Consider the following 12,364-nt stretch of genomic DNA (forward strand, 5'->3'; position numbering starts at 1 on the left):
CCCAAACCTGAGACTAAAAGAAAGAAAAAGAAAGAGGAGAAATAAGACTCAGTTGGCATCGCCACCACTCCCTCCTCCCACCATCACCGCATCCATCACTGCATGTCTACATCCATCACAATATTAGTACATCCACCCATTAGATTTTCACAAGATCAAAGCAAATTAGAGGACTTCAAGGGAGTGAGTTTGAGCAAAACTTAACCTATGACGGTGGCAATAGGGCAAACTTGGCTACTACGGCAGTAAGGCAAAGGCTAGGGTTAGGAGTTTCAAAGAGAGATCAGAAAGATAGATTAGAGAAAGAGAGATGTGTTCGGGTCTTAAGCGTAAAAATGGTAGAGTAGAAAAAAATTTTCCTTTTAAATTTTTTGAGTGGGTCGGGTCGGTTATTACGGGTTTAAAATTCCCTAACCTACCACTTGAACCAAAGTTTTAGTTTTTAATAGCTCATGACCCGGATCCGACCGACCATACTATTCGAACTCACCCGTTGGCTTCGGGTCAATTGACCCGCTGGACAACCCTAAACATAACATGACTTGAATAATTTGGTATTTATTACAATATTTTTTATTTTTACTTTTTTTTTCTTCTTCTCATATTCTCTCTCTCTCTCTCTCTCTCTCTCTCTCCCCCTTTTTTTTTTAAATTCTTTCTTACAACTCTACTCTACTTTATATTGATGACTCATTGTGATTTTTAAAATTCTATTTTGGATTCGTACATTTTAATGTTGTCTTTTTTAGTTCCCCATTATAAGTAGTCTCTCTCTCTCTCTCTCTCTCTCTCTCTCTCTCTCTCTCTCTCTCTCTCTCTCTCTCATAGTTTGGTTGGTCTAATTTGTTTGAGTTAATACATGATTATTTTGGGCTTAAGAGTTTGAATTTATATCAAAATATAATCTTGGCTATGCTAATAACAGATTGGCATTCGATCCATTTCATCAATTCGGTTTGGTTCAATCCACCTCAGTTCAATTAGGTCCATTCGGTCTACTTTGGTTAATTCAATCCAAAACTCGAGTGGGACGAAGTAGAGAGGGACAGGTCAAGGTGGGGAGGGCCAAAATTGCCATCCCTAGTCCCTACCGAATAGGCCAAAGTAGAGGAATGGTCCGAACTGGATGCAATGGATCGAGGTGGACTGAATGGACCAAAGTGGACCAAATGGATCAAAGAATTTGACTAAAATTGACCAAAATGCTACGCTGATGTAACTTAAAAAGAGCATAGCAAATACCAACAATAAATTGTAGGCTTCAACTATTAAATATTATATAGATATAAATCGTGAATTACAATATTTAATATATTCTTTAAGTATTCTAACAAAAATAAAAGAAGTAATGGAGTGCATGAACAGGAAACGAAACTGATTGGCCCCAAGAGTCTTTTAATATAACCTAATAGCATTGATGGGTGTTTTCAGCAAAAACATATAGCGATCCTAAGTTTCTTATTGGCTAACCCCCCTCCCCCACTTAAAATGTATCCAAAAAAAAAAAAAAGAGCTTAAGAAGCTTGACAAAATATACAAGTCTAACATCTCAATCTTCATGGAACTATGTAACACCATGGTGCCATCATGTCGAAACAGTGCTTCCATTGAGTTAATTTGTAAACTTCAACACCATGATGGTTTGAGCGTAAATCATCATGACATACCAGACGGGTTACACTTAAAAAGTTTCAAGCCATAGCTTGAAGCAATTGATTTTAAATGTATAGCCGAACCTTGTGGATTTAGGTTGTTACTTTTGAGTTTAATTTAGTTTCAATATACTAAAGACACAAAAATTACCTTTCTTATCCTTCTTTTAATTTGATCAAAAGGAAAATATACACATATAGTACACTAACAACAACAAGAACACAACGGTGATAAGTTACAGTATGACTTCACATCAATGGAGCTAAAATCGGAATAAAATTTTACACATACAACAAGCGAACTCCACACAGGAAGGTTAGCGAAGATGGAAAACTAGGCGAACAAGCCTTCTATTTTGACATTCACAACAACAAACTTGCATAGACTACACCCTCCCAAGGGCTTATGAATGAGAATGAGCAGTGGTGTGATAGCCCCCAACCCTCCAATGCCTCAATATTGCAGGATGGACGATTGGTGTCCATTTAACCGAGGAAAGTAATAAAGAAATAAACTGTTCTCACCTTTCCTTCAACGAACCAGTTTTAGACCTTTTCAACTCCCATGGTGGTAAGCAGCCTTTATAGTGAGAATGTAGAAACAACGATGACATCGATACTTCCCTTTGATGCATTGAGATTGATGACAAACAACTAAAGGCACTCCTCAGTTTCTTCTTTTCGTTCTCATATCCTTGGAAATCAGGGTCGTGGCATACAGTGGTGGCTTTAAGGGCCTCAGGGAGTATGCAGTTGCACAGTGAACCTACAAGGATGACAATACACAAGAATGAGTTTATAGTAGCCAACACAAGAATGAGGGGAAATTAATGTAGTAGCAAAGCATGTAACTCAACAAACATCCTGTTCACCTTCAATTTTTTAGTTTTTAGATTTTTTAGTTTTTGGTGGATATCTGGTTCTTTTGATTAGTGCTTTGACAATGAAATATCAGCAGATAAGTTTGTATGAGTCTAATATGCAAGGCAACCTATCAGATAAACGCTGAGCCTCGAGGTTCATTCAATAGTCACTTGAGAGGTCCCTGCTTTAAGACTTACACGCATGACAATTGTGAGCCCTATTTGCCTTAAGTATGAAACATATGAAGAGAACATGTGCCAATGATATTGTTGCATAATATACAAGAACAATGTAAATGCTTTTAGTTAGTCCATGATAGTCAACTGACACGTGAACCATTCAGCCCTAAATCATCTAAGACTTGAAGCTAAACCTCAAGCTAAGATATAATGTATGATAAGGAGGATGTAACTCACCTATTCTTGCAAGTCGATTCACCCATTTTGGCATTGGGTTCCCTGTCAGCTTGTAACAAATATCATCACAGAAATGATTGCAGTTCTTAGCAATCAAGTGATAGGTATCACCATTATAGTTTGCTGACTGGCGCTCCATGAACTCTCTAACCTGGATAGGATCCAAGCTTGTCGTCCCCATAAATATTGACTTCCTAAACTTGAAGCCAGGGCACTGCCGAGGCTCAACCTCAAAGACACCACTCGTTGGGTAGTCATGAGCTCCAAAGGCATATTCAACACCATGAACTGTAGTGAAATAGGGACAATCAGAACATTTGCATCATCCAGAGAATACTGTGATTCAAATGAGAAAGCAGATAGCAGAATATTAACATCTAACATATGTGGATCTTTTCCATGTCCTGGTCTTTCAAAGACAATATGCCTGTACGTTCGCATTCACATGCATATGCAAGGGAGAATCCAGGAATTTATCCTTGGATAATTGGAAAAGGGATTGAAAGGAAGGAAAAGTAAAAATAATGTATTCATAATGCAAACTAAGGCTATATAGAAAGAAGACATTGATTTGCTGCATCCAAGCTAAAGAAGACAAGTAGTAGACCATTCTGGATTTCGAAAACTACTCTCATGCATATGGTTTAGCCACCAGTGACAACTCACATGGTTTAAGGTTGAAATTGCTGCAAAGATAGATGAGAGTCCAAAATTTTATGGAGGTTGCATGAAGAAACATTGGCATACAAATCAAAGATTCAGGGAGAGAAAAAAAATGTAAGATACGGTTCATGTTACCAACCCTAGATAGATGGGATTAAGACTCTCTTAAAAGTATTATGGAATGAGTTTAGTCAAAGAATTCAAGTAGAGCCCAAGAAGTCAAAATAGTTTAAACATCAATATTTTCAAAGTTATATGAGATTACAAACTGGTTTTGGGTGTCTGCACAAGCATCTCATGAATAAACAGCAATTTTATTTAGCTTTTTGAAAAATGTACTCATGCCACATTATGTTTATATTTTAATAAGAAATGTTTGAATCTAAATCACTTGTGTGCTTCTGCAATTATAGGTTATTATGTAGATTAGGCTCCATCTCCATCTTAACTCCCCCTGCTTTGAATTGACACAAAAAAATGAACATATTTTACAATGATTATCTTTATCTTTGGGTTGTATAGTTTGAGAAAAGTATTGTCTGGTTGGTTGAGTAGAATCAAAAAATTATTTCTTCTGTTGTATATAAAATTCAATTAATCATACTTGCTATTTCATTATGTTACAACCCAAATCAATATGAAAACTAAGGGCATTTTCCAGTCCTCAGTGAAGTTATATAACGGTACTAATTGACTTATCAACTCATGCTTTCACTGTTGGCAATAATACACTGCCAAATAAATTTGAGTAACTTCATTAGAAGCATCATATGCTCTTTAATACTAGATGATATTAAGAGCAACCACTAGAAATAAAAAAATTCATGATTTTGAGAAATGAGGAATAAAGGTAAGCTTACCTTCCACCCCAGAGTGAAAGATACCAAGGCCTGCCCAATAGACATATCCATTTATGGGTGTCAAATCATATACATTTAGATAGATGGGTGCGTTGCCTGGACTACATCCTGCTGACTTAACTTTCTGAAACATGCAGAAACGTTTGGCTGATTTGCCTCTGAAACAAAGAGGCATAATAGAGTTCCAGCCATTCTTTGGTCCAGATTTCATGATCAAAGGTGAAACCAGGTATCTGTCAATGCCTAGTTCCAACCTGTAAAAATGGAAATAACAATATCAATTGCCCATGTTCAGAAATTACAAAGAAACCAGTAATAGATTGAGGATGCGCATAATTTTGGTCACACAGTAGCCTACATTAACAAGCATTATAACTATCTGTTAACTTTCTTAGTTGTATCCATGAAATGTAGAAATCAGAATCTAGTCCTTAATTGTAGCATAAAACTGTATTATGTTAAATTGAAATATCTTCTATCAAAAAAAGTTTCCCCTTTCTAAAATATGTACCAAGTAGAAATCTTAAGATCCACGCGTAATAACCATTTTATTGCTTTTTTTTTTTCTTCTAAAGAAATATTATATATTTTTTCATAAATTATTTCTTCCTCCGGTTACTTTCTGCATATCTTTCATCTACTTTATGTATTTTTTGCTCTAACTAGACTAACCACACTTGCAACTTCACTCTAGACCACCACCACATATGTGATTTGGTTTCAGTGTTGGTTGGTTACATGGTCAAGTCCTACATCAAGTAAAAGGGAAAAGAGTGAATAATTAGAATAACATTGTTGCCCAAACCCACTGGCTTAGACTTTTTGAATTAAAACCATTATAACAGGGTCTACCAATCCCTCAAAAAAGACTCCGAAAGTGTTAACTCTCAACTCTCACAAACCCAAGATTCAAACAATTGGTGTCAGAGTTGATGGTTCAACAAGGTTAGTATTCAAATTCAGTTATGTAAGTATCAGTTTGATTACTACTTCATCACTACACACCATCTCTGCTGCATTATGTAATTATCAGCTTGATTTGAACTTGGTTGCTTACTTCAATACGATAGGTAATCTATAAAGTTGTAGTATTCTTAAATAACAAATTATTAGATAAGCCAAGAATCAGACATGTATAATTTCCTAATTCACCAGTTTTAACCCCGATCCCATAATAAAATTTCAATTATTGCAAAAAAACCGAAGTCACATTCTCATTTGTAAAGAAATGGATTTTTTTGCTGTTTTAGCATTGAAAAGATAATGAAGGACAAGATATACTATTAAGGGAAAGAAAACTAGAAAATTGTTGGCATAAAATAAAACTCTAGTAAGTGAATAATATATATAACACAAGTAAGCACACACCATAAATAGTAAAATAAAGTTTATAAAAAAAGAAAAGATAAGAAAAACAGGTCACATATACAAAGAAACCTTTCAAGGAAGCAGATCAGATTCCTAAGAACACACACAAGAAGAAAATGACCAAAGAAGGAAACAAAGCAATGTAGCAACTGATCTTATCTATAAAACAAAAAACATTTACAAGATTTGATAAGCAGTAAACCCAAAAAAAAAAAACTAAAAAAAAAAAACTTTGAGAAATAAAGTGAAACCCATTAAAGGAAAGTGAAAAATAAAAGAGAACCCATTTACCTCAATGCACAGAGCACCCATTAGAAAGTGAAGGAAATGCAAGCACCAAGAAGCAAGCCAGCCATTTTCAGAGCAAAGAAGGCACCTGAAAATGAAGCAAATTTGTGTGTAGCTGCACGACTCCACACATTGTCTTTGGTGATTGGTCCCTTCTGACAAAAAAATATGAAATGAAAGTTCAGATAAGCACAGAAAACTTCGGTGTTTCTTTTTTTTTTTCTCAAACCCAATGAAGAAAGAGAAGAACGAAAAAGAAGAAGAATGAGATAAAGGGAAATGTTTCTGAAATGAAATGAAATCTACTAACTAAAGGTGAAAGTGAAAACCTTGAAAGATATCCTGTCCCTTTGTGCCACTTTGACTGAGACCAGCTTGCTTTATCAGCCACCAGGTCTGGTCTTCAGTCTTCTGCTATTTTTTCTTACATAGGATTTCGGTTTCTTTTATAAAATAATAATGATTTAATATTCAATTCGTTATTAACTGAAACATTAATTAAAGTTACTGTTCTGTAACATGATTTACATAATTTAATATTATAATTTTTGTACCGTAAACATCTAGGTACAATACTTCCTGTAATTCAGTTACATTTTCTTAACATACTCCTGCAGTAAAAAAAAAAATTAAGTATAATATTTTAGGTGTTGTTTTTTAAGTTTTTTTTTTAAAATTCAGTCATTTGTTTATTTAATTAAAAAAAATACTTTTATCTCATAAGAAAAAATCCACATGACAAAACCTTAAAAGAGAATTTAAAGAACAACATTTAAATACTGTACCTAAGTCTTAATATTCGGTAAAATATATATATATATATATATAGAAAAGTCTACCATATCTTCTTCTTCTTCTTCTTCTTCTTTTTATTTTTATTTTTTATTTTATGGATTTTGTATATTTATTAGTAACATAGTTACACAACAATAACCATGTTACATTTAACAAGTCACATTAAATTATAATAACTACATAGTTTTTTAGTATTTTATATTTGTATTTGTATTAGATTGTGATAGGATCAAATATGATAATATCTAAGAGAGGTTAGATTTCACCATGTCACATGATAAAATATGATTTTTTTATTATTATTAACGGTATCTTTATTTCATTTTAGACGAATAGTAATAGGGTCACACATAAAAGCAAATTTGTCCCATTTACTAGTAATTAGCTTCATATTAAGTAGGTTCCAGTTAGTTCAACTGGTAAAGTTTTTTATGGTTGAATAATAGATCTGGGGCTCAATTCCTACCCACACTAAAAACTGATTGGTGTCTTGGTCTGATGATAAAAGAGTTATTATTAGGAATAGACGTTATAGGTTAAAATTTCTATAAAAAAAAAAAAAAACTTCATATTAAATTCCATTGTGACATTATACACTAGAAATGTTAGAAATACCAATATGTCATTAAGATATTATGCAATTAATATTTCTTGTTTGCTAATGATCATCTATGACTTCACCGCAGGGTTTAAATGATAGCCCTAATGATAGTGTTGTTTTTTGTTGTGCCCTATATCTATGTTTTGAATCACACTTCCTTCCCCCGCTACCTTTTAGCGAAGAAGTTTAACCCTTTGGTATGGGACTTTTTGGGGGGGGGGGGGGGGGGGTTGCTAAAGTAATGACTATTTTTAGGCAGTACTATAAAATACATGTTCAGGAATATGTGAATGAGTTCACAAGACTTCAAGTGAAATTGAGTACTCTAAACAAGGCAAATTTCTTACTCAATAAAGTAAGTACGTCGGTTTTTTCTTCCATACTATTTGGTTGAATCTTGGCCAGCCTTGATCTACTATTTTCATTTTCATCGGATTCATTGTGATTCTCTTGTCCAATTCTCACCCATACCAAGAAGTAGTGATCTAAAGTGAGACTTAGGACTGAGAATGTTTCACAAGTACATGTAAAGCCAATCAATTTGGATTCATATACCATTGCATTAAAGACAAGATCTTTCTTGGTTAAAAGCATAAGCGTGCTGCGGCAAGCAATCAGATTAAAGTTTTTATCAGCTTTTACTTAATAGTATGAAGGTTTATGAAATTATCCCATGGAGAGGCCATTACATGGTTTGGCTGCCAGAGATCACATCACATGGTTTGGCCAATCCTCATCATCGATGTTATAATATAGTAGAATTTAATCCTTAGGTCCTCGTCTTTTTTTCTTTTTTTTTTGAGCGAAAGGTCCTCGTCTCTTTTATACGACTAAAAGAAGAGTTGCATATATATTGTATGTAACAAGATGAAATATTCTCTAGTGTACTATGATTAATTAAGTTAGTAAATGGTTGTCACACTAGCAATGCCATTTTTTTTTTGTTTAGTAGGGGAAAAAATAGGGTAGAAAGGAAAATAGGGTTAAAGGAGTTTTTCTCTCAGCCAAAAAATCGGGAAAATAAAAATATTAAGATTACCCTAATTTTTCCATGCATCATTCTATTTTTGATAAAAAGGATATTTTGATATTAACTCTTTATCCTTCAACTATTTTTTTTAATCATTTTAATTAAATGCCCATGACAGAAAATACAAATATTTTCAACTAATCCACTTTTCTATATTTTTCAACCAAACAAAGCCTACAAGGGCAAGAAATTAGAACAACAATATTGGTATGGTAAGGTTTAATTTCGCACTTCAGTTAATTATTAGCGTGCTATTAAGTCATGACAAAAGGAATATTATCCTCTTTGTAAATATTTTTTTTGTTTTTGAAAAAAAATTAAAAAGAGAGAAAGAAAAAAAAAACAGAAAAAGATAAGATTGAGGATCCATTATTTGTAAGATTATAAAAATGAAAAGAAAAATCCAGATCTGACAATATTTTTCACGGGGTGACAGAACATTGCTTTTGATGAAAACTAATTTTTTATTTTATGAGTACTATTGCTTTTGTCTTTGTCTGTATATAAATTGTAGGGATCCTCCTCCATGCTTTAAAAAAAAATGCATTACTCTTCCAATCTTGAGAGTTGCAATCCTCTTCTCATTGGTTCAAGGAAAAAAAAGACCACCAACAATCTTCAATTATTAAGAGAGACAGAGAGAGAGAGAGCCACATTATTGTCTTGTTGTGTGTGTTAAGAGTATTTTTTACCAAGAACTATGCTAATTCATTGCATATTTTGGTTCAGAATGTTGAAAAAAGAAAAAGAAAAAAAGAAAGCCCAAAAAATCACTATTCTTTGAATGGTAGCTCATTCTAAGTTTTAACGCTTCCTATGGCCCATCTATTGGACAGTAGTTCAATACAGAACAGCCCCCTGACAATTTTCCATTGATCATTTTAAGATGGAGAGAGAGTGTAATTACATTTTTTCTGATTTTTAGTTACTGGTATTAATATTTGATTTCAATTTTCAGTGGTGGGGTTCGGTATATTATTCTTCAGAATTTATTGAATGCAATTCATAATTTCGTTAATTTGTACTGTTATAATTATCAAAAAAGAAAAATAAAGTTTAGTTAAGTAGTAACTTGTAAGGATGTTGTATTTAAATATTTGTAGTTTTTTTTTTAACAAAATTTAATTACAAAATTGATTATAACTAAACTTAGCCAATTTCAACTCCATTTTAATAACAAAATGTCACAACTTAAGAAAACGCTAAAAACATCTGCGCTAAATCTAAAAAAAGATTAATTAAATTACAATTAAGCTTCTCATAATCATTTATATAGCTTAGACCGATTTAGTATACATTTAATGTAGGATTTAACACAATGTCTGCCGCATTCTAAACAAGTATACAATCCACAATCATAAGTCATACCCATTAAAAATGAATGTTAAGATGGATTGGTCATATGTAACACAAGTTTAACATCAGATGAGACAAAGTCGTGTAAATTTTTGATATTTTATTTTGATAACACAGGAGATGTAGGTGATGAATCTTCTCAAAGAAAAAGAAGTCTCTAACAGCCCCTCCTCCAAAACTGAACATGTAACCAACAATCAAACCTGGTATCATGGTCATTTTTAAAATCATAACAGCTAGATTTATCCACACATTCATTTTTTTAAATCTTTGCTTTTGTAATGTATTCTGCCAAAGTAGCCTACATGATTAAAACAAGACTAAGAACTTGTAGTCAGTTTGGTACCTATTGATATTCTCGATCAAGACGTCAAAGATTCAAATGTCATTTTCTCTCACTATCGAATTATAAAAAATAAAAAAAACATGATTATAATGACAGTTGACAGATCTTTTCAGCCATAGCTATTTCTCCCTGTGCAATATCTCCAGTACCATCTCTTAAAAGGGGCAATAATTCCTTTGGCTAATAAGTACCCCACCTGTTGCTGTGTTTTTCTGAGCCACCAATTTCCTGTGGAATTATCCTATAAGATTAAAAAGAAATGTATGAGAGACAATATAGCATCATTGGACGATTAAAGTAAATTACAACCAGTACCATTGACATTATTACTGCATTAATTTTCAATCCCCCCAAACTTTGGATTAGGTGACAAAACTAAGGAAAAAAAAATAATATTGTGGGGCTATGCCAGTTAATAATTTTGAATCCTGCTTAGGGGGAAAATTTTTCTTACTGTTAATATTAGCCTCAAGAGTGACAGCATCTGCTATTATTATCTCTTTTTCTTTTCCACTACAATCTTTGAAGACTCTTATTTTTTGGATACAAATCTTTGAAGACTCTGAAAAATGAAGATGTTGTCCATTGATTTATAAATGGATTATGGATTTTGTTCATGGGTTTCCTTAGGGTAATTTTTAATTGACCATTTAAGAAAATTTTTGATATTATTTTTATGAAAAATTTAAAAAAGCTGTTGTAGGGGCATTGGGCCTAGTAATTTACCAAGGATAGCCCAACGAAGTTTTTTAGGCTAGAAACCCAAATCCAAAGACATCAAAATGATCTTGGAGTATCTAAATGTATCTCATAAAGAAATGCCAAGTAAGGATATGATAAAAAAATGACCAATTACGTCCGAGGAGAAGATGTGTCCTCGGATTGTTAAACCGAGGACATAGGAAGAGAGGTTTAGTGTCCCCGGGCTATGTTATAAAGAATCCTATGACTACGGGAATACACAGTACACGTGGATGACAATAGAAAGAGCGGTGGAATATCTAAGGTAAAGCTGCTACCACCGCCCATGCATTAAAAGCTCTGTAATTGATACGCTGACTGCATAGATGGAATGATGAGACCTGAGTATGGATTTTGGAAACTTAGTCCCTAACCCCAGCGGGCTTTAGGGAAGAATTGATGGGACAAGTATCCGGGATCAGCATTGCAACCATGAGGTGGAATATGATGAAGAGAAGAAAAAGAAGTATAAATAAAGGGGAAGACATACGAAGCAAGGAGAGGCTTTTTCAGTAAGAAAAAAGGCCAATAGTATATGATAATCAATAATTGTATCCAAACTTTAGGAAATACTATTATAAACTATCCTCGGATTGCGTCTAAGGAGGAACTTTCAGTCTTACTCTTGCAAACAACTCTTTATTTTGTGCCATTGGGCCCAAAGCCCGTTCTTTTCCTTGTTATCTAAACCAACCTTGAAATCTAGATTACAAACCCATCATCTACAAATTTATTGTAAAAAAGGCCTTTCAAGCTCATTTCCTTCCAGTCATAGTTTGGGAATTTGAATTGTGTCCTTACAGCTGTCAAACAAATCAATTGTTTTTTTTTTTTTCATAAAAATTTTTCTATAAATATGTCATAATTCAATACACTTAGAGCATCCATTAACATTTCATTTTGCAAATTATAAAGATAGACACTGATGAAAACGGAATTTTGGCACTTATATGTTAGTCAGATGTTACAAACCCTTGCAAAGCTTTATTTTTATATTTATCTTTTGATAATTCAATAGTTAGAGGAGGAAAGATTTGAACTCTAAACTTCTTCATTGAAAATACTAGACAATACTAGTTGATTTAGGAAACTCTTGCAAAAGAAAAAAAAAATCCCCTTATCTATTAATTTGAATGTTCCATTTTGGATAAGGGCATACAAGGGTTGAATGTTCTAATAGATAAGGGCATACAAAATATGACATGGATATGATATATATGGAAGAAAAAAAAATATCAAAGAACAATAGGAAAGGAAACCAAAAAAAGAGAAGAAAAAAGAAGTCAACTTACTGTCGAGAAATGAAAAAAAAAAAAAAAAAAAAAAATCCCCTTTCCTATTTTGAACGTTCCATATTATTCTATAGAAATATGTATACTGAAAA

General features: G+C 33.1%; 1 protein-coding gene across 1 annotated transcript; it reads right to left on the reverse strand.

The window, feature by feature from the left end:
• Positions 1 to 1,785: 1,785 nt before the first annotated feature.
• On the reverse strand, positions 1,786 to 6,517 carry LOC142642244 (deSI-like protein At4g17486). The gene is made up of 5 exons (XM_075816579.1): positions 6,441 to 6,517; positions 6,115 to 6,266; positions 4,456 to 4,709; positions 2,933 to 3,220; positions 1,786 to 2,418 (listed from the first exon to the last, which is right to left on the reverse strand). The coding sequence occupies exons 3-5, from the start codon at positions 4,664 to 4,666 to the stop codon at positions 2,174 to 2,176; spliced, it is 744 nt and encodes a 247-aa protein (XP_075672694.1). The 5' UTR covers positions 4,667 to 4,709; positions 6,115 to 6,266; positions 6,441 to 6,517; the 3' UTR covers positions 1,786 to 2,173.
• Positions 6,518 to 12,364: the final 5,847 nt, after the last annotated feature.

Source organism: Castanea sativa, chromosome 7 (genome assembly GCF_040712315.1).
Source record: "Castanea sativa cultivar Marrone di Chiusa Pesio chromosome 7, ASM4071231v1".
Taxonomy (NCBI): Eukaryota; Viridiplantae; Streptophyta; class Magnoliopsida; order Fagales; family Fagaceae; genus Castanea; species Castanea sativa.